At 48.7% G+C, this 27,562-nt stretch overlaps 1 protein-coding gene across 1 annotated transcript in view; it reads left to right on the forward strand.

Annotated features, from left to right (window-relative positions):
* GRIK3 (glutamate ionotropic receptor kainate type subunit 3) overlaps positions 1-27,562 on the forward strand; it is a 187,690-nt gene that overhangs the window by 116,248 nt on the left and 43,880 nt on the right. The window contains exons 3-7 of the mRNA XM_083452852.1: positions 8,489-8,746; positions 11,112-11,293; positions 18,996-19,049; positions 24,698-24,871; positions 25,488-25,631. Coding sequence (XP_083308978.1) covers positions 8,489-8,746; positions 11,112-11,293; positions 18,996-19,049; positions 24,698-24,871; positions 25,488-25,631 — 812 coding nt within the window. The remainder of the gene's footprint in view (positions 1-8,488; positions 8,747-11,111; positions 11,294-18,995; positions 19,050-24,697; positions 24,872-25,487; positions 25,632-27,562) is intronic.

Genomic DNA, 27,562 nt, shown 5'->3' on the forward strand with positions numbered 1-27,562 from the left:
TTTCTGTGAATCTTCCGAGTCACTGGAGAGACTCAGAGACCTCGGACTGCTGTCTTCGCTGACATTTCCTTCGGACTCCTCCCCCTCGCTCTCCACTTCCTCCCTCTCCTGTGACTCTGCTCCTGAACCCCTGACATCCATCCCCCCCCCGAAGCCCCCCGTTCCCCCCTCCCCCTCCTCCGGCGGGGGTGCTGGGTGCTCCGTCGTTGTGGGGGTGAATGGCGGATACAGTTCGTCCCCCGTGGCGTGCATCCATCCGGATAAGTCCGGCTCGTCCTCCTTGTCTTCGCCGACCTCGATCTCCTCTGCTTCCATCTCCGTGCCGCCATGCTCGAACCCAACGTCCTCCCCCAGCCTGTCCATGTCCATCTCACCCTCGGTCTCCTCAGGGTCCGTTGCCTGCCAAGGACCCCTCAGCCACCTCCTGCTCCACCGCTCCTCTCCTCGATCGTCCCACCAAAACGAGCGGTCTGAGGCAAACCCCGAGGGCGAGCCCTCCGGGGAACGTGTTTCCGTTGCTGGTTCCTCGTCCGAGGTGAACCCCTGGAAGGTGCTGGTTGAAAGCGTGGGTGTGAAAAGCCAGTCGTCGAAATACTCGGCTGGCATGGGCCTGTGTGGGAACAAGGCATGAAACTCCTCCTTGAGAAGAGGCTCGTTCAGGGCATAGTCCGGCACCCAACGGTTGGCGCTGGCCGGGGTACCTTCACTGGCGAGAAAGTATTCTACTCCCTCTTCCCCCCATCTCGAGTCTAAAATCTCTGTGACCTGGTTGATGGGTTCCCTTCCTGACGACTCCCTCCTTGGGGGGGTCTCCCCATATGGGTCTGGTGCCGTGTCCTGCGCCTGAAATCGGTGAGGTGCTTTGTAGGGCGTGAGCACCGACCTATGGAATACTGGGTGCATTCTGGATCCCTCCGGAAGTGTCAACCGGAAAGCCACCGGATTGATCCGTGCTTCAACTTGGTAAGGTCCTAGCTGCTTATGTCCGAGTTTCTTCTTAGCTAGTGATCTGGTCGGCACTGCGTGTGCCGCTAACCACACCCAGTCTCCCACCTTTATGTCCTCCCCAACCCTTCTGTGCTTGTCAGCCTGCAGTTTGTATGCGTGCTTTGCAAGCTCTAACTGCCTCCTAAGCTGTTCGTGAACCTCCTGCAATTCTGCCGCCAAGACTTCCGCTGCCTGTGGCTCTCCCTCCCCCAGTCTCTCTAATCCCGGGAAGGTTCTGGGATGCCTCCCGTTGTTGGCGAAGAACGGTGTCACCCCCGTTGACACGTGCTTCGTGTTATTGTAGGCGAACTCAGCGAGCGGCAGGTAGTCCACCCAGGTTGTCGGCTGCTGATTTGCATAGCATCTCAGGTACTGCTGCATGATGGCGTTGACGCGCTCCGCTTGGCCGTTGGTCTGCGGGTGTCTCGCCGACGCTAGGTTGATCTTGACGTTCAGGAAACCCATCAGCTTCTGCCAGAAGTTCGAAATGAACTGGCGCCCCCTGTCGGACAAGATAGACCGTGGCAGACCGTGCACCCTGAAGACGTGGTCTATGAACAGTTTGGCGGTCTGTTCTGCCGTGGCCACCTTCGCGCATGGAATGAAGTGGGCCATTTTAGTGAACATGTCCACCACCACTAGCACTGCCGTTTTACCCCTTGAGCTGGGTAAATCCGTGACAAAGTCCAGGGCCACCCTCTCCCACGGTTCGCTCGGGGTCTGCAGCGGTTCGAGCAGTCCCGCCGGAGGTTTGTGCACTGACTTGGCCCTTTGGCAGGTGTCGCACCTCGAGACGTACTCCGCGACTTCCCCCCGCATCTTGGGCCACCAAAAATCTCTGGCAACTAGTTCTGCCGTCTTCTCCTTGCCAAAGTGCCCGGCGGTGGGTGCGTCGTGCAACTGCTGCAGTACTTTCGCACGGAGGTCGTCTCCCGGTACATAGAGTGCTCCTCTGCGGATGAGCAATCCGTCCCGTACTTGGAACTCGTCGTCCTTCACCGTGCCCTTGTGCACCTCCTCTATCTTGGCTTGTGCGAAGGGGTCCTCCTGCAGTGCTCGACGGACCGCCTCCAGGTCCACGGTTGCTGAAGCGCACGCCCACGCTTTCGGAGCGAAAATGTGCTTGGCCGCTGCTGGTGCCGCCTCTTCGAGGTATTGCGGCTTTCTGGACAGTGCATCCGCCATGATGTTGTTGTCGCCTGGGATGTATTCTATCCTGAAGTCGAAATCCGCAAAGAACTCCGCCCATCTGATGTGCCGCTGGTTCAGGAACCTTGCCGTGCGCCAGTACTCCAGGTTCTTATGATCCATGCGAACCTGCACTGTGTGTTTGGCCCCGACGAGGAAGTGCCGCCACGCCTTGAATGCTGCATGAATGGCCAGCAACTCCCTGTCCCAGATGGTGTAGTTCTGCTCCGACTTGCTGAGCTTCCTAGAGTAGAAGGCACACGGTCTCCAGTCCCCATGCGGGTCCTTCTGCAACAGTACGGCGCCCACGGCTCTGTCTGAGGCGTCTGTTTCAACCCTCATCGGTTTGCTGGGATTCACATGCAGTAGCTGCCCTTCGGACGAGAAGAGACGCTTAAGGTTCTGGAAGGACTGCTCCGCTTGCTCCGTCCAGATGAACTTCTTCTTCTTGGAGCTGAGCGTGTCGGTAATGGCCGCCGTCTGCATCGCGAACCCCTTGATGAACTTGCGGTAAAAGTTGGCGAACCCCACAAACCGCTGGACCTCCTTCCGATTGCGCGGGCTCTTCCAGTCCAACACTGCGCGAACCTTGGCGCTGTCCATGGCAAGCCCCTTGTCCGACAGCTTGTAGCCCAGGAAATCCACCTCCTTCCTGTCGAACTGGCACTTCTCCAGCTTGGCATACAGCCGATGCTCCTGCAGTCTCTGCAGAACTTCCTTGACGTCACCTTCGTGGGTCTCCTCAGATTCTGAGAATATCAGGATGTCGTCCAAGAAGCAGACGCATTTCTTGTAGAGGAGACCCGCCAGGACGTGATGCATGAAGGCTTGAAAACAGTGAGCGCCATTTTGTAAACCGAAGGGCATAACTCTGTATTCATATGTGCCCAGGGGCGTGAACATGGCAGTCTTCCACTCGTCTCCTTCCCGTATGCGAATCAGGTTGTACGCCCCTCGCAGATCCAATTTTGTAAAAACGCGTCCTTTCCTCACCGTTGCAAGCAGGTCATCTATTTTGGGCATGGGAAAGGCCGTGGGCTTGGTCTTGGCATTTAAGAGCCTGAAATCAACTACAAGCCTCTTTTGGGGCGTGTCCTTTTTCTTCACAAAGAATACAGGACTGCCCCCCGCTGTCTTCGACTCCCGGATGAAACCGCGCTTCAAGTTGAGGTCTATGAACTCCTTGAGCTCCTGCAGCTCGTCCTCAGACATGGAATACAGTTTTCCAGCTGGCAGCGTCGCTCCTGGCAGGAGGTCAATCTTGCAGTCATAGGGCCTGTGGGGAGGCAGCTTGTCCGCTTCCTTCTCGCAGAAAACCTCCAAAAACGCTGCGTACTTGCGCGGCACTGCTTGCAGCGTGCCTAATTGTAGCTGCGGGTCGTCCCCTCCTTCTTCCGGGCTAGGAAGGATGCAATGTTCCGCGCAATAGGAGGAGCCGAAGGTCAGTTGGCGCTGGTACCACGCCAATGCTGGGCTGTGCCTGTGCAGCCAACTCATGCCCAAGACTACAGGCGTGTCCGACAGGTGGGTGACATTGAAGCTGATGACTTCTCGGTGATTTCCAATCCGCATCACCATTGGTTGCGTTTGTTGCACCACCTGCCCCCCTAACAAGTCTCTGCCATCCACCGTGACAACGTTCAGGGGCAGCGTGGCTGGTAGCAGTGGTATATTGTGCTGCCGAATGAATTCCAGTCCTATAAAGTCAGCGTTACTGCCGGAGTCAATGGTGATCGGCACCTCCAGAGTGCGTCCATTGGGCAGTTGGAGAGACGCTGTAAGCTGCACCACTGGTTTGGGTGGGAGGGGGTCTGTGGGTTGCAAAAGTGCTGGGGATTGCTTCATTGACTTGTCTGGCTGGACCCCAGTGCCTCTTCCTCCAGCCAGACTCCGTCGTTTAACTGTTGCTGTGTTTTCAATTGAGCTGCGTCTGTGACTGTTGCCGAGGCTGCAGTGTGCTTGTGGAGCCTCTGGGGACACTCTTTCGCCATGTGTTGAGCACTGTCGCAGATGTAGCACTTCCTGTTCCCTCTAGGAGGCTTCGTTTTGGCTGCTCCCGGTGTTAGGGCTCTGGTAGCTGACTGAGCCCTGGCACCTCCGATCTCCATCGGTTCTTCTCCCCCTCCCTGCGAGGGTGTGGAGTGCGCACGCGCTGCTTCTCTGGGAGAGAAGGGAGGTGCTCTGGCTGGTGCCCTTCCCCAACGCCCTTCTTCCCTGTTCCAAGGACGTTCCTCCAGATGCACCCCGATTTCCAGAGCCCTCTGGACTACTTGCTGGGTGCTCCTTGGCCTCTCCCCCCTTCCAATCTCCGCTTTTACATCTGCATTCAAGCCCTCCCAAAAGAGGTCTCTCACCGGCTCAGAATCTTTTTGCCATCCCAGTGCATGAACTAGTCCGAAAAAGCGTGCATGGTACTGCCTCACGCTGGCTTTGCCCTGTTTAAGTCCATGTATGTCCCTCCGGGCAATGTCGATGTCTATCTTTGATAAAAAACACGAGTCCATTGCTTTAATGAAAGCCTTCGCATCCTGGAGCGCCGGATCATTATCTCTCCATAAATTCCTCAGCCACGTTTTGGCCTCCCCATGCAAATGGGACAAGATAAATCCCACTTTCTCTCTTTCATCTCTAAAGTCTTTGTCAAGCAGATCCAGCGCAAACAGCAGGTCTGCTCTGAAGTTGGGGTACTGCTGTAGACTCCCGTCAAAATGAGATACAAAGCTGCCTCCCCTTCTCCCCAAGCCAATGCCCTCTGCTTTGGGTCCCTGTGGCCCTTGTTTAGAAAGCACGTCCAACCTGACTTGGAGATCCCGGCAGGCGTTAACCATTTCCTCCTCTCTTTTCCTGGATGCAAGTACCTCCGTGCTGAGTTGTGTCACAGCTTCTTGCAGGGCTGTTAGTTGCTCTTCAGTAGTCATCTTGCCTGAGTTTTGTGAGCTCTGGAGGCACCCCTCTTCTTCCCTCGCTGCGTCGACTCACGTGGCGAGGTTCTTGGTGCCAAAATTTGATGGGACGGAGCTTACTGTCAGGGCTGGCTCCGGGTCCCAGCTCACCAAGGACCAACGCTAGCCGGTAGTAAAGTATCAAAGTCTTTATTGAAGAATAGATTCCATTTCAAAGCCTCAGCGTCCCAGCCCTACATCTGGACTCTAGACCGGCGAAGCTCCGTCTGAGTCTCCGCCCCCTGCGCACCAGTTTAAGACTCTAATCTTACTCCACCTCTTCCTTCTCTCTCTCTTCCTCTGGGTCCTACTACCCCCCGGGGTCTCCTCCCTCCTGGACTCTTCTGAGGCAGACGTTGACCCCTCTGACTCCTCCCCCTCTCTTCGGCGGGCTTTAGGACCTGGCTCCCTACCCGGGCTGCCCACCTTGCCGCCCTCCTGTACATTTGAACTTGGCGCGCGCGCGCGTTTAACTTTCCTGATGACCGTTTCCTCGCTCCCTGACGAGGGTGTGGTCCCTCCTGCCTCACGTTCTCCCGCTGCCCGCGCGCCCCCTGATCCCGATGCCTGGGACTCCTCCCCCCTACTGCGCTCTGGGGGGGACGCTGGTCCGGATTTCCAGCTGCTACTCTCTGAGTCCCCTCTGGCCCCTTCTTCCCGAGGTGCCCCCCTGGGCACTCCCCTTGCCCTGACTATGGGGGCCCCTTTCTGTGAATCTTCCGAGTCACTGGAGAGACTCAGAGACCTCGGACTGCTGTCTTCGCTGACATTTCCTTCGGACTCCTCCCCCTCGCTCTCCACTTCCTCCCTCTCCTGTGACTCTGCTCCTGAACCCCTGACAAATGGTGTCTTTCTTGTCAACTTTGTTTCTGTTTTCCAGGCTTGAGAAACTGAGGCTGGAGAACAGGGGCTTTGCCAAGTCTCTCCAGTTAGACCAGGGCTGAGTCAACATTTCAACCTGGCTTGTTTTCTTCCCCCAGTTACAAACTGGACCTCCCTGAGCAAAAGTACTCACCCTAAATTCTCTCATGAGAAAAAGAGCTTCTTCTAGCTGCTCCTTTGTGTTTCAGTGCCTTAAAATTAATTTTGCACATGGCAGCCTGAAAATTTATGGACCTAGCTGAAAATATGTGCTGCTCTTCCAGTAGAGCTCATTGTAAATATCATGGTTTACTATGCCAGTGAGAACTGTGAATGGAGTGGGGAGACCCTTAGGATGCATCCGCTGTGTTCTTACAAGAACACATTCTGCTCCTTCTTTATTCAGGGGCTCCCAGCTGCATGTCCTAGGAGATCTAGTGGGGCAACTGATTATCTAGTGACAACTGTGGTTTTCTAATGAGGAAGCGGGGATCTGTTGTTGTTGTTGTTATTGTTGTTACTACTACTACTTTTATTTATTTATTGCCTGCACTTCACCCTAAGGTCCCAGGGTGGGTCACAACATGAAAACACACTATTAAAAACAAATTGAAACAACTTACAACCATAAAAATGAGGTGGGTCCTACAAGATGTACCTGGTGTGTCATAAGCCAGGGTAAAAAGGTGCATTCTCCAAAAGCTGTACAATGAGGCTGGCAGACACCTCTGTGCGGAGGGAGTTCCACAGCTTAGGGGCCACCACAGAGAAGGTCCTCTCCCGGGCCACCCCACCCTGAGCCTCTGAAGGTGGAAAAACTACCAACAGGGCCCCCTCTGTTGATCTCAGCACCTGAGAGGATCTGAAGGGAAGGAGGTGGTCTTTTGGATATTTGGGGCCTGAGTCATTTGGGGCAACTTGAATTGGGCCTGGAAACAAACCGGAAACCAATTTTAAAACAGAGGTTATAGGAGATCTAAATGGAACACCAGCCACAAATCTGACTGCTACATTTTTAATCAACTGAAGTTTTTGTGTCATCTTCATGCCCAGCCCCATGTAGATCTAGGCTCTGAGGGTGGGATCTAAAAGAGAATTTGTAACCATAGCTCTCTGTTTGGATCTCTGCTGAAAGTTATACAAGCCCTTCTGGGACAAGAGAACAACATTGCTCAACAAGAGGCAGGTGTCTTCTATACTTTTTGCCACTGAAGTTTCCTTAGACTCTCCCTTCTTCATGTTATCTTGGGACTGACATGTGAGCATCATGTGCAGCTTTTCTGAAGTTTCATGCACAGTATGTCAAATCACTGGAAAGATGAGGGGGGATTTGTATGCTCAAGGGCTGAACTGGTTGTCTGCATCAGAGAGTCTGTGTGGGGAAGTGGTTAGAGTGTCAGACTAGGACCTGGGAGACCAGCCTTCAAACCTTGGCTCAGTCATGAAACTCACTGGGTGTGGCCTTGGGCCAGTCACACACTCTTAGCTCAGCCTGCCTCACAGGGTTGTGGTGAGGATTAAATGAAGAGGGGGAGCTCCTAGGAGAAAAAAGTAAGATATAAATGCAACAAAGGCAATGCAAATGCAAAATGCATTACCCCAATGGAGAGGTTCAGGTCTTCAGTTCTGCCTTTCTTAATAGCCACTGTCAGGTGTTTGCCTGAAAGTCCAAAGGGGACTTCAAAGCATGCTTGACTGAAAGTGCATAGAAGCCTTCATGCAATCGGTAACTCTCATAAACCTCCCACATACATAAACCCTCCTGCTCCTCTACACGCTTTTAACCCTTGTGTTTTCAGGCAAAAGCCTGAAACGGCTCATGTAGGGTGGAAATCCCACATACTACATGGGCTGCTAAATCCATCACCAGTTGAATGACTCAGTTTTGTTTTGTCTTGTCAGTAAAATTCTCTGTCTAACAAGAGATGAAATACATTCTGTTGGCTTCCTTACCCCACCAGCCATAAGCAAGCATTTTTTCCCTGGCGAAAGGATGATTAAACAAAATACTCTCCTAATCTGCTAAATGAAGGGCTTCGTCTGGCCTTGAGGATGAGCCCTCCATAAAAACAGGCTAAGTGGGAGGGTTGTGCATGGTGTTTCCCCCCAAATTATCCTACAGCACACATTTCGGTGTGACTGATTAAATATGACTGGTCAGGGCTGCTTCAAACATTACAATACAATACATTACAAGTGAGATGTGTGCCTTTCTGTAGCTCAGCCTATTAGCATGTGGGAGGGAGGCATGGCCTTTGACATAAGCATCATGGTCTGTGGTGGTATGAATAATAAGATCCTCAGGTGGGCTGAGTTGCTGGCTCAGTGAATTAGGGAGGCAATCTCCTGACACTGCATTGTATGCTGAAAGCGCAGATTCTTAATCTTGCAAGCTGCCTAATTGTGCAAATTGGCCTTTGACTCGGGCCAGCGTCTTTCTTGATTTCCTCTGGTTGTTTCTTCCTTTCTGCCTTGGTGTGACTGATGGACTCGATCCCTTTCCATTCCAGCCTGTGACCAGCTGGCGCTTGGTGTTGTAGCAATATTCGGGCCTTCCCAGGGTTCCTGCACCAACGCCGTCCAGTCCATTTGCAACGCACTGGAGGTCCCCCACATCCAGCTGCGGTGGAAGCATCACCCTTTGGATAACAAAGACACTTTCTATGTCAACCTTTACCCGGACTATGCCTCTCTCAGCCATGCTATCTTGGACCTTGTACAGTACCTGAAATGGAGATCAGCCACTGTGGTGTATGATGACAGTACAGGTAAGCAGGGTTAGTGGGAGCCCATTGGATTGGCTCTGATGGGGACAAAGGGCCCTTGTTATGTTGCAGAAGCCTCTGGACCACACAGTGGTCTTCGAGAAATATGGGAGTCATCATACGTTGGGAGGCATTGACATGAAAATGGAAAATTGACCCAGTTATTCATCTTCGGACATTTTCTAAGTCACTTCATAGTGGCCAGAATGTTATTTTATTTCTCTCAGCTTGCTCACCACAGCTAACCAATCAGATAGCAAATCATATAAAAACAAAGAACCACCTAATTGAACCTAGTCACAACAACCAAAGCATAAAAATAAAATTCCAAAGCAGGCATCAAAAATTTGAAGCCAAGTCAACAAAGAAAGAAAAATATTCCACCAAAAACTTCCTGCATAAAGCCAAGTCTTCACAATCTGCTGTTTGCTGCAGAATATAGACCAGCCTTCCCCAACCTGATGCCCTCAAGATCTGTTGAACTACAGGCCCCATCGGCTCCATCCAGCATCGCCATGCTACAGTCCATAGCATCTTGAGAGGACACCATGTTTGGGAAGAGGCTGATACAGAATCTCACCAAAGGATGTGCAGTCTAGCCTGTGAAGTCTTGACAATCACAAATGAGTTGTTTGGCTCTTGATAGGACTATCCATTTTTATTTTATTTTTTTGCATGCACTCTGTCATTCTCTGGTAAAAAAAAATGTCCCACACCCCACACACTTCGTGCAGCCTGTCGCTCTTGGGAAAATGGCTTATCATACGCCATCTTTCCAAATGTGTATATGAAGAAGTCCTAATTGAAGACAGGCTGCTAGTCTTTCTAGCCCCCCTTTTGTCTGGGCTGCCTGATGGTCACTTTCCAAGGTCCCAAGCAACATAGTTTTCCATTCCCAGGAGCTGAAATCTTTTAGATGGTTGTGCTTGGATTGAACTAGATACCTCAACTGGGCTGGAACCTGTGGTTACTGCAGCTTGTTTTATTGGCTGTCTAAGTATACTTTCTTGACTCTTATTTTTTGGTGGCATCTAATGGCTTCAGCTTTTGCCTTGTCAATTTCCTCTTTTTATAGTCTTTATTGTTGCAATCCATCTTGGATGGGTATTATCTGGAAAGGCGGCCCAGAAATATACTAAAACAAATTAATAAATTATGTATGCAAAGCATCTAGTGTTACCCTCAGTGAATACCTGTTCAATGAACACAACACAGATATCTCTGGGAAGAGTATAATCAGGGCACCCTTACAACTCAGAATGGCTGCTCATTCACACTCACAAGGACATCCTCCCTTCCTTGTGTTAGAGACACAAGCACACAGCTCTGAATATGTATGTGTTTCAATTCAGTCTCCCCATCCAGAGTGACGTGTTGCGTCAGTTGGAAAGTATTTTGTTGGTTTGTCTTGTTGTTTTTTAAGGCAGAGAGTTTCTGGCTCCTGCAATATCATAATTGCGAGCAGCAGGCCAATGCTTTTCCATAATGGAATTAATTACCCCTAAGAAGTCAATTTGTCAAAAGTTTCAATTCCACTTGACCTTGAGAAGGTGGCTGACTGTGGCTCTGTGCACAGAGAGGTTTTCCACCATGAGATGTGTGGTGCTGATGCCGAATCCAGAGGATGCTGCTATGAGCTTGAGATGTTTCAAGGTTACCTAAAGGGATTTTAAACTCCAAAGGGATAATTCAAATGGTTGAGTTGTTGAAGCCACTAGGAAGAGTATACTCTGTATGCCAGCAATGTGAAAACACCAAAAAGCAGGCTTTCATGTCAGGGGAGACTCCACAGGTGGGGTGACATACAAGTTTGCTTACCACCTGGACCCCTTGGATACTTCTGTGTAAACACCTAACATTCCAGGGGGAAGGGGCCTCAGCTTATGACCATTTGGGGGGGGTGATGCTCTGAGCACTTGTGTATTTGTGGCACCCCCTTTCCAGCTGATTCCCACATGCCCTTTAAAACTCTACTTTGAGGAGTGGAGGTTGAACCCCATCCAATTTTCCCTACAAGTGGACTAGCCGAGGGAGCTACTGATTCAGCCACCACCACAAAGTGGTCTTACCTCTGTGGTCTTGGCAAGGGGGCAGGAGAAGATATGGGGCCTTCTACTGACTGATCTGTAAAATACTGTTAAGGTGTGGGGGGGACAAGGGAAAGGATCCCCTCACAAGTGGGTTTCTAGTTAAAAGTAGCACCATAATGGGGAGAAGTTCCTCTCCTTTGGAGCTTCTACAGGTCCTTCACCATTACCCAAGATGGTGCAGCCATTAGCTTTGCTTTCTGGAGATGGGTCGCTGCCTGGGCTTGAAACCTGTCTTCAACCGTATCTGGTGTTTTGTGGTTGTCCATGCTCTCTCCAAGGCCTCATCCGTCTGCAAGAACTGATCATGGCCCCGTCGAGATACAACATCCGCTTGAAAATCCGCCAGCTACCCCTCGACACAGATGACACGCGCCCCTTGCTCAAGGAAATGAAGCGGGGCCGGGAGTTCCGGATCATCTTTGATTGCACCCACACCATGGCTGTCCACATCCTCAAGCAGGTGGGTCCATCGGGTGGGTGGGGGTGCTTCTGGGCAGGTGCTCCCAGGCTGTGATCTAAGAGCTCCATTCAGGCAGACCATCTGCAATTAAAAACCATGAAGCATCTTGCACTGTGCATTGCAATTGCAACACTATTCAGTGGTCTGCTAAGACCCTCGGAAATTCCAAGTGTTTTTTGTTGAGTGGGGGCAGAGTTTGGGATCTGCTGCCTTAGAGAATGCCAGTATTATGTGGTGTCCAGAGCCTGGGTGGGTGGGGCTAGGACAAGCCAGTTCACTACATGGGTCAATACAAAGGAGGAGGGCGGTATAAAAGAACAGGGGTGAACATGAGTGATAAACAGTTAAAAAAAACACACAACAACCCTAAGAAGAGCCCTGCTGGATCATACCATCTGGACCAGTATCCTGTTCTTGCAGTGGCCAACCAGATTACTTTCTTTCAAGCCTTAGTACCCCATTTTTCAACCAGAATGGCTCCCAAAGTGGCTAACATACAATTAAGGGATGCAGGTGGCGCTGTGGTCTAAACCACTGAGCCTCTTGGACTTGCTGATCAGAAGGTGAATGGTTCAAATCTCTGCGACAGGGTGAGCTCCCGTTGCTCTGTCCCAGCTCCTGCCAACCTAGCAGTTTGAAAGCATGCCAGTGCAAGTAAATAAATAGGTACCTCTGCGGCAGGAAGGTAAAAGGCATTTCTATGGGCGCTGGTTTCCATTATGGTGTTCCGTTGCACCAGAAGCAGTTTAGTCATGCTGGCCACGTAACTCAGAAAGCTGTCTGCAGACAAACAGCTTTAACTTTACATACAATGAAAATGAGATGGACTCTCTTTTTTGCACCAGAGCTTTCCCTGAGAAAACTTGCTCTTTAAAGCTCAATCAGAGAAATGGTAACCTGCAGAAAACCCAAATTGCTGTTTGCTCCAATTCAGCTTTAAAGAGCGCTTGGACACACAGCTTTAAAATGTGGACCTGTGCCTTGAAAGAGAGAGGCAAAAGGTAAGTGTGGATAAGGCCTCAGTCATGGGAGGCAGGGAGCTGGGTTCAAAACAACCAGCCAAATCTTTGGATTCAAGGCTCAGCTAAGATGTACTTTAATTCAAACATCTGAATTCTGTCTGGAGGGTGGGCAAAGACCCAGGGGAGGGAAATTGTTTGCTTGCTGTTACTCTGTTAAAACTATTAATGTACAGGGCAGAATCTTTCAGGGTCTTGCCACACAAAAGAGAGCATAATGCTTGAGGTCAGCTGTTTCCCGAATGGCCTGGCTGGGCCTTTGGTGACATCCCTTCTTCTGCAACTCTGTGCTGCTGCTCCAAAATTACTGTGAGATTTGGGCCCGGGAGGGATCATTCTGCAAATGGGTGAGCAGAACTGACATCTCCTGCCTCCTCTGATATTCATGTGCCGTCTGTGCTGGGCACTCTTCCTTTATTAGGCAGTTCTATTATCGTTCATTGTGCCCGTCTGCTCCATTCATGACGGGAGGAATCTGAGGGGTGGGGAGAGGGAGCAGGGGGAGGTGCAGCACAGCCTGGGAAAATCCTGTGTGGTTCTTCCAGGACACAGGCAGTTGGGGAATGTGCAGAGCTTGCCTGTGGCTCCACACAAATTGGAAGATACTGCAAAGTGGCACTTTAATGTGTTTGCATTGATATATCCTGCAGCGCCTGCTAGTTTATGTCTTTTCAAGGCAGTGGCTCCTTCTGCCTCTTCTCCACAGAACAAGCTGATAGTGCATGGATTATTATTATTTTTCACTTATAGGATAGCTAGGGTGCTCTTGAGCATGTGCAGACGGCTTGGGGAAATCCCCCAAATGTAGCATTCATTTGGAACTATGAGCTATTTTACAGGAGGGAGGGAGCTACTTCTTCATTTTGACATTTTATTAATTTATTGCATTTATATCCCACCTTTTTTCTCCAGGGAGCTCGAGACCAGGGTTCAAATTCCCACTTCGCCCTGAAGCTCCTTGGGTGACCTTGGGCCAGTCACTGACTCTCAGCCTCACCTACCTCACAGGGTTGTTGTGTGGATTAGATGAGCAGGGGGAGAACCATATAGGATACCTTGAGCTTCTTGGAGAAAAAGGTGGGATATAAATGCAATAAAAAATAATAGTAATAGTAATAATAGCCACCAATTCAGCCAAGGTGGCATTTGGAATCCCCACCACCAGAGTTTTGGTCTTTCTGTTCCTATCCTAGCTCACCTTACTGATATACTGAGGAGTAATGTCAGAGGCATCAAACCCCATCTCTTACTCCTGAGTCCCAATTCAGTGATGTGTGCAGATGTTACAGGACTGCACCTTCATAAAGGCTCTCTGGAGCTGGCCGTGAGTGGCCTCTTTAAAGAGAGATGCATGCTGAACAAGTCTAACCGTGCATGACCAGCTCACCCCATGCCCAGATTAGCCTCAGTGTAGTCAGCTGACACTTCAGCGCATGTTAGAGTCATATGGCTGGTCCCTTCCCTCTGCATCACTGATTCAGAAATCAGACCTCTTGGGTCTTGCCCCCACCAGCAGTGACATCCTGGTCAGATAAAGGATGGAAAGGAAAACAGAGGTATAGCAGACTCTCTGCTGTGCTTTGTGGTTTCCCTCCCTCCCTCCCTCCCTCCCTCCCTCCCTCCCTCCCTCCCAGTGTCCCCAGTTTCCTACTTCTCTGCAAACTGCTCCATTGTCCCTCCAAGCAAAATTCTGCCCTAGTAATTTCAGCAGAAGCAGCACAAAACCAGGAGGCCCTCTGGCTAGAGAGTGGCGGGATGGGAGGGGGAGGATGCTGTCAGTCAGGCTGGAAATCATAGCATCCTCCAACACCTGCTTTCAGTGACAGCAGTTCAGAGGTATGGCAAAAGGAGAGAGGACTGTGTGTGGTTGTGGAGGGACCCTTCACCAGGCTAACACCCTGGCTCCTGCCTTTCCACTTAGCAGAAGCAATCTGGGAACTTGGCTTACAATAAACCTGCATCAGGAGAGGGTGGGGGTTGGCTGAATCAATGCCTGGAGTGCCAGCATCAATGCTGCTGCTGCTGCCTCTTGGGCCTCTGTGCACCATTTTCAGCCTCTCAGCTGGAACTCTCAGCCCAGCAAGGCTAAGCAAGAGTGTTTCCGCTCTTCTGACAATCTTCATGCCTCCCTTTATCCCCCCCCCCCCCATTCTTGCCATCTCCAGATTTCCCCCTTCAGTCTGTCTCCTCCTCTGCCCATATCAACTGTCAGTTTCCAACAGCCAACAGCCTTGTCCTTTAGCACTCATAGAATCATAAAATTGTAGAGCTGAAAAGAATATCAAGGGTCATCTAGTCCAACTCTTTGCAATGCAGGAATCACAACTAAAGCATCCCTGACAGATGGCCATCCAACCCCTGCTTAAAAACATCCTTCGATCACCTTCCAAGGGAGCCCACTCCACTCTAAAACAGCTCTTACCACCAGAAAGGTCTTTCTCATGCTTAGTTGGAGACTTCCTTCTTATAAGTTGAATCCATTGGCTCAGCTCTTGCCCTCTGAAGCAGCAGAAAGCAAGCTTACTCCATCTTTCATGTGCCAGCCCTTTAGATATTTGAAGGTGGCTATCTTATCACCTCTTAGTCTCCTCTTCTCCAAGCTAAACATACCCCAACTCCCTCAACCATTCATCATAAGGCTTGGTTTCCAGACCCTTGACCATCTTGGCCACCATCTGCACATGTCCCAGCTTGTCAATATTCTTCTAAAATGTTGGTGCCCAGAACTGAACATAGTATTCCAGGTGTGGTCTGAGCAAGATAGAATAGAGCGGTACTATTAGTTCCCTTGACTGAGACACAATACCTCTGTTGATGCAGCCAGGAATGGCATTAGCTTCTTTTGCTGCTGCATCACACTGTTGACTCATCAAAGCTGATTCCTGTTAAGCTAGATCCTTTTCACACATACTACTAGCACTCTAGATGCCATATTATATTTGTGCAGCTGGTTCTTCCTGCATAAATGTAGAGCCCTGCATTTGTCCCTTTTGACATTCATTTTACTGGTTTGGGCAAAAGTCCTCCAATCTGTTAAGGTCATCTTGAATTCCGATTCTGTCTTCTGTGGCATTAGCTATCCCTCCCAGTTTGGTGCCATCTGCAAATCTCATGAGCATCCCCTCAATTCCTTCATCCAAAGGCGTTAAACAACAACGGGTCCAGGACAGCCAGAACCCTGTGGCACCCCACTTGTCACTTTCCTCCCAGGATGACGGGGAACCATTAATGTGTACTCTTTGGGTTCGGTCAGTCAACCAGCTGCAAATCCACCTAACAATTACCTCATCCAGCCCACATTTTACCAGCTTCTCATAAAATAAGTTTATAAAATTATGCATGGCCTGGAGAAAGTGGATAGAGAAAAGTTTTCCTCCCTCTCTCATAATACTAGAACTCATGGACATTCCAACGAAGCTGAATGTTGGAAGATTCAGGACAGATAAAAGAAAGGACTTCTTCACACAGCACTGAGTTAAACTATGGAACTCACTCCCACAGGAGGCCGTGATGGCTGCCAACTTGGGTTGCTTTGAAAGAGGATTTGGTAAATTCATAGAGGAAAAGGCTATCAGTGACTACTAGCCATGATAGACGCTATGCACTGCCTTCATGGTGGAAGGCAGCAATGCATCTGAATACCAGTTGCTTGAAACGACAAGAAAGACCTGAGTGCTTTTGTGCTCAGGTCCGATTTGCAGGTTTATCAGAGGTGTTTGGTTGGCCACTGTGAGAAGAGGATACTGGACAAAATGGGCCTTTGGCCTGATCCAGTAGGCTATTGTCATATTACATGGGAACTCCTCCCAAGGCTCTTGGCAACCCTCAGCCACCCTCTTCTATCCTGGACCCCTTCCAGCACACACACCCCCCCTGCCCCTAGTTCTGACCGGATCTGGGGTGTGCTGATCCAGAAACATTCTGTTGTAGCTTCTTTAAGAATAAAACTGCATGATTTCACAAGCAGTCACTGAGGTTTCTTTAAAATGAGTCTGTCAGCACCACCATCGTCAGATGGTGGCTTGTCCATCCTCTGCTGCACAAATCATCAACAGTGCCATAGATGTGCTGCATTTGGGGGCTTTTCTGCAGCAACCTTTTCTTGCTAGCCACTGCAGTGATGGATCTTGATTCCAATCCACCCATTAAGCTCCATCCCTCTCCTCCTTGGAAACGCTGAATCTTCTTGTGGGTGCCAGCAGCAATGTTCCTTCCCAGGCTATATAGGCAGCATTTTCTGCAACCTGCCAGGCACTTTCAATTTGTACTAATTGATTTGATGTCATTGACAAATACAGGAGAACAGCTTTTGTTCCCATCCCCGGTCACCCTCTCCAACTCCCAACCACACACTTACCTCTGCAATTTAATTTGACCATTGAAATATTTCTAATTAGAGTTTCCAAGCACTGAATGCAATCCTCCTTCTGACGACTGAGGGGTCCACTCCTGGTTGTTTATTACTTAATCAGCTGTGTGTGTGAGGGTGCATGTTAAAGGCCCACACAAAACAGAGGGAATCAAAGCTAATTCAGATCTAACAAGTTGAAAGCTCCTTTCCTTTCATCACACTTTCTATGAAGCTTGGGATTTATTGGGGGGGGGTTGTATATATGTATATATAGACTTTGTACCTTTGCAGTCATCTTAGATCAGAAAAAATGTGTTGGAAAGGGAGAGAGTATAAAACAAAATCCATGAGCTGGTCTCCATAGCACATCTTTAAGTAGCTAGGCTAATTCAGGTGTGTCTATCAGGCAGCACCTCTTGGGGCTTATTTATTTCAAACTGACCTTGTGCCAGAACTGTAGCCCTTGAGCAAGACCACAGCTGGCAGGACAAACCAGAGAATCCAGTAAGATAGATAGATAGATAGTCTGTAAAGGTACATTACAGCATCAACAACAAATGTTAAACAAATAGTGAAGAGTTCAATTTTCATTCTTCATGTCTGCCTCAAAGATAATAGCTTGTCCAGGAAGCATTTAACAGAATAGTTGTGTTATAAATCAGGTGAAGACATCACTCCCAACAGACATGTGTGGGAATGGGGGCTGGGTTTGGGACCCTCCTTTATTGACCTATGTGACAAACGGTAACCACGTTTCCAGAAAGCACTTAATAATTTCCCTGTGAGCTGACTCTGATCTGCTCATTGCTTCCCGCCCAAGCTATTTTCCAGATCTTTGCAAATTGAATTGCAACATTCATCTAGGGCAGACTTTGCCAATTTGGTCCCCCCCCCCCCCCAAGATGTGTTGAACTACAACTCCCATAAGCCCTGGCATCGTATGGCAGTGCTGGCTGGAGTTGATGGGAGTTGATGTCCAAGACATCTGGAGGGTGCCAGGTTGGCAAAGGTGATTTAGGGTTTTCCATTGTTTAGCTCTCTCCATTCTGGCAGCTGCTATTGAAACATAATATATAAAACTGTTCCTGGGAATCATTAAATAAACCTAGCAAAGCATCTATTTTAATTGAACAGTGAATTCTGAACAGTGAATCCACAGAGTGCACTGCTGGGGCAAATGACTCATCAAGGCACTTACTCATGCCCAGAGGTGAAACACTTTCTGCTAGAAGCATTTTAAAAGGAAGTTGAAATTCTCAGGAAAGTGGAATCTAGCACCCAGGAGGACCACACTTGTTCACAAATCTAGGATATAGGCAGGCCTGACAGAGGAGCTGACAACTAAGTTCAGCCTGAACTCGTGGACATCCAATGAAGCTGAAGGCTGGAAGATTCAGGACATTTTCACACAGTGCATAAAGTATAGAATTCGCTCCCACAGGAGGCCGTGATGGCCACCAGCTTGAGTGGCTTTAAAAGAGAATTAGACAAATTCATGGAGGAGAGGGCTATCAACAGCTACTAGCCACTATGACTGTGCTTTGCCTCCACAGCTGGAGGCAGCAATGCTTCTGAATACCAGTTGCTGGGAAAGTGCTCTTGTGCTTGAATCCTGCTTGTGGGTTTCCCTTTGGGACACCTGGTTGGCCACTGTTAGAATAGGATGCTGGGCTAGATGGGCCATTGGCCTGATCCACCAGGCTCTTCTTATGTTCTTGTGAGTGAGTCAGTAGTCAAACCTGGGAGGTTGGATTGCCAACAAGTGGGGGGTCAAGGTTTTTAGGGTTCTGTTGCTGTGAGTCCCAGCATTGAATGCCCTGAGACAAAGGGGGACTCATTGGTTGCCTTGGGCCTTGAGACATTGCATTCCCAGACACCAAAGTGTTAAAGCTTCCAGAGGTAGACTTTGGGCTGTGCAAGCAGTGCGCATGCACTGGGCAATGAGCCAGGGGGTGCCACCTCAAAGCTCAGTAAGTGAGGCACTGGGCTTTGGGATGGAGGCATGAGACTCTGATGGGTCCTAGAGTCCTCCTGCCTTCTTCCCAAAGCCTAGTCAATGCTTTCCCAGCCTCCTTCACAAAGCCCAGTGCCTCCTTACCCTCCTTTGGTAAGGCAGCACCTCCTTCCCAAAGCCTGGCACCTCCTTACCTGCCTCTGGGAAGGTAGCATGAGTGTGTGTGTCAAATTTTGGCCTCGCATGGGGTACCAAGGTACCCAAGTCAGCCACTGAAGCTGCTAAACCTATTTCCTGCAAGGCTCTGTGGGCTCATTCTTTCTGTTACAAATTCACATGCTGTATTTTTAATTCACCTTTCATTTGCTTTCTTCTCAGGCCATGGCAATGGGAATGATGACGGAGTACTACCACTTTATCTTCACCACACTGGTAAAGTATCTCAACCACACACCTGCCTTACTGCCCTTTATTAGTATCCACAAAGGTTACCTGCTCTCTGGCTCTCTGGCTCAAACTGCACCAGCTAAGTTAGAGTTAGGAAGAACCATTTTTTAAAAAGAGAGAAAAGAGCAGTAGTGTCCATATCAAAGGAATTAATAGCACTGCTCTTTTCTGCCTTGGTCAGACCCCACCTGGAGTCCTGTGTCCAGATCTGAGCACCACAATTTAAGAAGGATATTGACAAGCTGGAAGGTGTGTAGAGGAGGGCAACCAAGATGACCAAAGGTCAGGAAACCAAGCCTTATGAGGAACGCAGGAGGGTGACTAGCTCTTACCACCAGAAAAGTATTCCTAATGTTGGGTTGGAATCTTCTTTATCATAACATGTGTCCATTGATTCAGGTACTACCCCCTGGAGCAGCAGAAAACAAGCTTGCTTAATCCTTCATATGGCAGACATTCAGATATCACCTCTCACTTGTCTCTTCTCCAAGCTAAACTCACCCAGCTTCCTTCTATAAAGGTAAAGGTAAAGGTACCCCTGCCCGTATGGGCCAGTCTTGCCAGACTCTAGGGTTGTGCGCTCATCTCACTCTATAGGCCGGGAGATAGCGCTGTCCGCAGACACTTCCGGGTCACGTGGCCAGCGTGACAAGCTGCATCTGGCGAGCCAGCGCAGCACACGGAACGCCGTTTACCTTCCCGCTGGTAAGCGGTCCCTATTTATCTACTTGCACCCGAAGGTGCTTTCGAACTGCTAGGTTGGCAGGCGCTGGGACCGAACGACGGGAGCGCACCCCGCCACGGGGATTCGAACTGCCGACCTTTCGATCAGCAAGTCCTAGGCACTGAGGCTTTAACCCACAGCGCCACCCACGTCCCGGGTGGTCTCCCTTCCATAGGAGTGGGCAAATAACACAGAAGGCTCAGTTTTGAAGTGTGCAGAGCAAGCCCACTGTCTGTCTGCCATCTTGCTCTCTCCTCTCTTCATTTCTTTAATAAACTCCTCTCCTGTTGTCATGGAACTCAAGGCCACACACCTGGAATTCCTTCCTGGATTGCCTCCCATCCAGGTCCTGGACAGACCCCCAGACCTGCTTAGTATTAGCAAGAATGATGCTCCACCCACCCTCAGACTCCGTCACAGAACCAGATACCCCGCTCCCCGAACACATGCCTGGAAACATCCACATTAAATTTTTTTAACATTCCATCCTTCCACCAAAATGAAAAGACATTTTAATTACTGCTGCCACCGTTATCTATTTGCAACAGCTTCTTGCAACTCTCAGATAACCTCCTATTAATCAGGCCCAGCTGAGTCTTGTGAACTTTTTTTTTTTTTTGCACACAAGTACAAGCCTGGAGGTGAAGATGAAGAAGGAGTGTGTGGGAGGGGGAGAGAGCAAGAAAGAATTATAATAAATTAATAGATAAGCAATTACAATTAGTGCCACTTCCCTGAAATAACAGCTGTATCGTGGGACAGATATTTTAAGCAGCTGCTGCTCCAGGCTCTGTTCTCTTTGGAGCTGCCATTTCTGCCATAAGAGGCCCCTGGGAGGGGGGATGGAATTAGTCTGTTGTGTTTCTCTAAAAGGTCCCCAGTGGACCCTGCAAGCAATACAGGTCGGCATTAGACAAAGGTAAGGGAGCAACTGTTCCTACCAAACAGAAACGTTGAAAGTGTAGAGCAGCCTTCACTAAGCTAGGGCCCTCCAGCTGTTTTGGACTATAAGCCATCAGCCTCAGCCAGTACAGCCATAGGATACTGAGGCTAATGGGAGCTGTAGTCCAAGAGGGCTCCAGTTTGGGGGATGCTGGTGTGTAGCCTTGCAGAGGATCATCCTGAGTCTGACTGTTTGAAGTGGTATTGTACTGCTTTAAATGTACAGCGCAGATGGGACCTGCCTCAAGCAACTGCTCATTGTTGTGACTATTTATGTCCCATAGCCACAGACACACACAAAAATGTAATCCTTTGGGGATGTGCAAGAGGTACTCTTGACAGCAGAGTATCATGAAATGGTAATTAATTTATTAATAGCTGTTAGGATGGAAGAAGCATCAGGTGAAATCGTGAGAACAGAAGGAAATAAAAAATTAGGAAATAAAAGAACTAGAATATGTTGTTTGTGAACTTTTGAAATGTGCAGTTTTTAATCAAAATATTTATGTGACTCTGTTACGATTTTTGATTCATACTTTGTGGAATGAGAAAATGGATTGTGATCCAATAGAAGGCAATACAAAAATGTAAGCAACAGCCAATGACTAGCCACAAAATGCAAACAGCTTTGGATATAGACCTGCCTGGAAGCCCCAATGTTTCAGCCTCTGTATTTTCCTTCTGATAGTGCACATCTGTATGTGTGCCTTAAAGAAATGTTGCAGCTGGTATCAGCATTGGCTGTGATTAGAGATGGCTCAGCATTTTCAATCATTCTCTATTTACATTCAGAAAAAGCTCACCAGCTTTCCTGGAGCTCTTTCCTAACTGATCATGTGTGGTGATGGTGCTGGGTCCACGTGTACCATCAAGTTGCTTCCAGGGAATTGTGGTTTGGGGCCACATGTATGGTTGATCATGCAGTGAATGTGGATGGTTCAGCACCCTGCCCCAGACACGCACACCCAGTTTGCTTATTCATGCAGCAGAGCCTTGTTTTATAAATCACATGCCATTTAACTAGCTCATGTAGTTCCACAGCAATCAATACAAGCTAGCTTTAAGTGCCTGGTCCATTGACTGCTGGCTGAGCATATGCAGAATCTCATTTAACATTCCAAGCCAAATGAGAACTTTTGAGGGGAATGGCATTCAAGTTGCAATACAGCTGATTGAGACAAGTTCCAGACAAATTCGTATTTGAAAGCTGCTGTGGGGTAGTGGTTAGAATGTCACACTAGGCCCAGGAGACCAGGGTTTGGATCCCCACATTGCCACAAAGCTGTGCTAGGCACTGCCTCTCCGTCTAAACCAGGCTTCCTTAATTTCGGCCCTCCAGATGTTTTGAGACTACAGTTCCCAGCATCCCTGACCACTGGTCCTGCTAGCTAAGGATCATGGGAGTTGTAGGCCAAAAACATCTGGAGGGCCGCAGTTGAGGAAGCCTGCTCTAAACGTGGTAGTTGTGGAAATTAAATGAGGGTGGTTGGAATGAGGAGTGAAACCAGTCAGGGCGAAGTCAAAGTCAAAAAGAATAGTGGAGCTGATTTTAATCCAAGAGTTTCCAAGTTGTTTCTTTGACCAAGTGGCAAAAGTTCTGGTCTGAGCCTAGGGGTGGGTGCAGGGTCTGAGTTAGCCACCAACAAGTGAAGACTATAGCCCCCACCTGTGGTTCCTGATCACTGCATTTGGGAAATGTCTGGTGGAATGATTAAATGAGGAGGGAAAGAACCATGTGTGCCACCTTGAGCGCCTTAGAGGAAAAGGTGTTACATTAATCAAGCAAGCAAGCAAGCAAGCAAGCCAGCAAACCAAACCAGGCTAATTCTAACCTTGGCACCATCAGTAGCTATGGCTTTTGTTGAAGGTGGGAAATTGTGTGTGTGTGATTCCTTGCTAATTCCCTGGGCTCTGCCTTAGATTGGCTCACAGGCCAACCCTTCACTAGCATGAGATACAGGTTTAAAAGAACTTCTCTTTACAGATGTTTCTAATGTTGTTGTGTCCTCCCAGCCAAATGTTAACTGGGATGCTGCTGAGTGCCATTTCCTTTCCCTTCCATTGGGGTCAGCTGTTCCTGCTCCTTCCTGCGAAGCAGAGCAACCGCCTCACTCACCTCTCTTTCAAGCCCCATTTAGATGAGTTTGTGGTAGGTTTAAACTGCAGACCTCCTTAAGTGCAGACCTTGCTTTGACGGCAGGAATTAATATTCCAGCTCTGCTCTGCAAAGCCCTGGGAAGTATTAAGGAAGTGCACTGGAGTGGGACTTGCAAATGCCCCCTGTGCACACTGACTGCCAAGAGGCAGGCCTGGGCTCCCTGCCAGCACTTTGCCTGAATGGTTCCCATTCCACCTCTCCTCCACTTATTGCTCTCTCACTTGCAGACAGTGGAGGTGGATCATAAAGTCAAGAAACATCTTAGCTCCTCTTTGATGGTGGTCTTCAAATACTGAGCACTCTAGCTGTTGGCACTGACAGCCAACAGGCTACCAATTAAACAGGGCCAGCCCACCCATGAGGCAAGGTGTGGCGACCACCTCAGGCAGCAGAATCCACAGGGGCAGCAGATCCCAATTTTGATCTTTCTTCCCTCCTTGTTCCTGGTGTATATCTTCTCTCACCCCTTCTTCCCTAGTGGGGAGAGAGTGCCATTTTGGGGCACTCTGGTGTCAAAATGTATTTGGGCTGGCCCTACAATTAAAGAAATAAAAGTCTTTTGAGGACTTGAAGGAAATTCTTCCTAACATTGTAATGTGTATTGGTCTCAAACTGGAAGATGGCCAAGAGCACATCTTCCGACTACAAGAGGCTCCTGTTAGGCAGAAATGGAGGATTCTGGGTCAGGGACCAGGCCTGTTTGTAGAGGTTTGAGATGGTCAAGAGAAAAAAATACCACATTTTTCTCTCTCCATCCAGTTTAATGAATGTAAGATGAGAAACTCTGGGTTGTATATGTGGGAAGTGGGTGAAAATTTGGTGATCCAGTCAATGCTTGCACTTCTCCTGCCAGATCCTGTCCAATGCAGTGATGCTAACTGGGTTCCCCCAAACAAGGTTCAGATTTGCTCATCAGCTGTCCAGTGGGACATAGAGTAAGGATTAACCAGTAAAACCCACAGCCTGAGAACTGGAACTGGAACAAATCACTCAGTCTGTTATTGTACAATGGTTAATGATATTCTAAAATGATAATATCTGGTGGAGATGTGGTGTTCTGCATGATGTTCTACATGCAATGAATGGTAAATTTGCAGTGGGCAAATTACTCCTGTGTCCCACTGCACATGCAGATCCTACCAACTCTTAGAGGGGTGGGCAGTCTAAAAGACCAGAGATGGCACAAATCTGAAACAGTCAGTCATTTTCCCATGGGCTTTGTGTTTCTCTCATGAATAGAATAGACTGCCATTTTAGACTGAAGCATCATCATTGCCAAGGTTTATTTTGGCTGCTTGTGGCTTTGAGAAAATTTAATTGTATGCTTACTCTACCTCTCCCCGCACTTGAAAAATTACAAGATGGTGAAAATATTAGCAATACTAGTATTCCAGAATGATGGGTTTTGATGCTTGGAAGTGGCAACTATAACAAGATTTAATGCCATACTTTCCAAATTATTTCTCCCCCCCCCCTTTCAAACATTTTCAATATTCTCTTATTGGAATTAATGCATAATTAATCAGCACCATAATTAACTGATGCAAGACAGGGAAATGCCTCCCAGCTGGAAACACCATTGAATCTTTTCCTAAAGCAACATTGGAGGACCAACTTCAGTGGGAATTTGCTCAGGCAGAGCAGCTGTTGGATTTCAAGGGGAGCCAAGTTTCAATAAGAGTGGTGAAGTGTCTCAGAGGACCTGCCCCCCCTTTGAAGACTGCCCCTCCCTCCCAAAAAAGAACTAAATGAAGTCAAGGGGGAAGTAGATAAAGCGCTGAAATGAAGTCTCCCTCTTTCTTTTTAAAGGATCTTTATGCATTGGATCTAGAGCAATATCGCTACTCTGGAGTGAACCTGACTGGCTTCCGCATCTTGAACGTGGAGAATCCCCATGTCTCTGCCATCATTGATAAATGGTCTATGGAGAGGTTGCAGGCAGCCCCCAAGCCTGAGCCAGGGTTGATCACAGGGGTGATGATGGTACGATGGCCCATTTAAACTACTCCTGCCTTTTAGTGTGTGGTGCAAACCTGTGTTGATGAGGGCAAGAGGCAAGGGAGTTTGCACGTCAAACTGTTGCAAACTCTATTTTTGTCTGGTTCTGTTTTGGACAACGTCTTGGGAAGACAAAGCAGTTGCTTCTCTGTGGGGGGCAGTTAACGCAATCAGCTGTGAATCATCAGCAGAACTACACCTTACACATGAATGCATGTCACAAAATCTTGACAGCAGCTTCTATGGAATAGTTGTTTTGGGAGCAGGCAATTTAGAATAAAAAAACTGCAATGGGATACAGTGTTTCATCCTTCCCCTTTGCTGCTGCTACTCCTGCCTCTGTAGGATTCCAGATGCATGATCTTGACAGAAGGCCATTCAATGATGTCCATGTAAACTGGACCAGAGACTACCAAGATGGAAGTAGCAGCATGCTGCAGATGGCTCAGTTGACCTAAGGAGGCTGGAACCAAAGACTATTTTGGCCAAAATGGATTTCCTATGGTGGAGGTGGCATGATCATCATCATCACTTGGGAGGTGAAAGGCTCCCTTGCTCCTAGAGCTGTTATCAAAGCAAATCCTGTTCCCCTTCATTTTAGACAGATGCTGCCCTGTTGTACGATGCCGTCCACATTGTCTCCGTGTGCTACCAACGGGCTCCACAGATGACTGTCAACTCCCTCCAGTGCCATCGGCATAAAGCCTGGCGGTTTGGTGGACGCTTCATGAATTTCATCAAAGAGGTAAGAAGTACAATGCATCCGGATGGAACCTGCTTTTGCATCTTGAGTGAAGGGATGCGTGCTCAATGCTGCAGAATTGCTGTCTATGGTCCTGAAACTCTTGCATTTGCATCCTGGGCAGTCTTCATTGCTGCTGTCCATGGTCCTGATCTCACTCTAGCAGAAAGCCAGCTCGGGTGATTCTGAGCCTGCATCTTTGCTTGGGCCATTGCCTCTTTCTGGAGGCAAAGATTGCTTTGAATTAGGCAGGTGGTGGAGATGAGCCTAAGCCCAGTAACAAGTCGTAATTAGCTCCAGGTGCACGTACTTAGCTTGCAGAACAGCCTAAATTCAATCTCAGCCATCCCCAGATAGAGTGGGTTGGGGGTACGGACACACACCCTGACATTCTGGAATGCCACTGCCAGTTTGAATAGACAGTGTAATTAGTCTAGACAATACTGTGCTCAATGGGTCTGACTCTGAATGCATTTGTGCCAGTGTTGCTTCTAATCCCATCTGGCACCTTTATTTTGAGAGACAGCTGCCCATATTCTTCAGGAGAACCCAGGACTAAGCATACATATGTAAAATACCAGTCCTCTAGGCTGGATCACAACCAAAGGAACATGATTTATCTTAGGGACAGAGGTGAAACAAGAGTAGAACAAGCTTCAGTCTCTGCAACGCCTAGCCATGGCTGGTGCTGAGGCCCCAACTTCTCTATCTCTCTACCTACCTATATAAATGTACAGATTAGGGTTGTTTGTTTCCCCTTCCAGCCGCTAGACACACCATGTTTTTGCCTTTCAAAACTTTGACAATGCCATAGATGGCTTCACTGAAGATCTCTCTGGCAAATCCTTTTAATAGAAATGTAGGAAGCTGCCTTATCCTGAGTCAGAGCCTTGATCTAACTAGCTCAGTATTGTCTGCACTGACTGGCAGCTGCTTTCCAGAGCATAAGACAATAGCCTCTCCTTGTCCTACCTGGAGACACCTGGGACCTTCTGCATGTAAGGCAGATGCTCTGCTACGGAGTTCTGTCACAAAGAATGGTGGCCTATTGTCACATGAACCTACAAAACTTATCTGTACTGAAACAGACTCTTGGTTTATCTTACCCATAATGCTCTACTCCGACTGGCAGCAGCAGGTCTCCAGAGTCTCCTGGAGACTCCTTTCCCACTCCTTCCACCTGAGATGTTTTCCAAGGGAGTTGCCGGGGATTCAACTCGGGACCTTTGGCACACAGCACAGGGGTACTTCCGCCAAACTATCAGCCTCCCCTCCACCCCCGGTATTTTTCTCTGTCAAATAGGAACACCATCTGCTGCCTTTCCTTCCCACCTTTCTCTCTTGTTGAGGAGTGTTTACTTGGTGCATCTGTCAACCACTTAGTGAACAGCTCAAAAACTCTCGTGGGAAAATTGGCAGCAGGCACGCCTCTGTTTTGGCAGAGCCACAGACTTGAGTGCGCTGAATGTCAGGGGAATGAAGTGGGGACTTCATTTTTCTCTGTGTTTTGGGTAATTACCATCTCCCTCGCCTGCAGCCTAAACAGCTTTCCTGACTGCATTTGGCATGCAGGGAGCGTCACTTGGATCCAAGAGGCAGAGAAGCCAACTGAGTCTCCCCATTGCAAGAGGCCAAAGCAGGGATGTTTGAACTTCCCAGTACACACTTCGGGGAGATGTTCTCTTGGAAAATAAACCATGCAAAGAATTTGTATTTATTTTTTAATGGTAGACTGCCACTCCCTTAAAAATGTGTACTCCTGGAAGAAATCATCAAAAGGCATCACAGCCATAGGACCTCTGAAAGATTCCAATCACCAATTTTGAGTGGTTTTGTGCAGAGTTCTCAGAGTTGGCAACCTGGCTACCTCTGTCTATGGATTCTGGCATGATTCAAGCATACAGCCCCCCATCACTGGTTGTCAACAGAGATGG

The sequence above is a fragment of the Podarcis tiliguerta genome, assembly GCF_965153285.1.
Source record: "Podarcis tiliguerta genome assembly, chromosome: 8".
Lineage (NCBI taxonomy): Eukaryota > Metazoa > Chordata > Lepidosauria > Squamata > Lacertidae > Podarcis > Podarcis tiliguerta.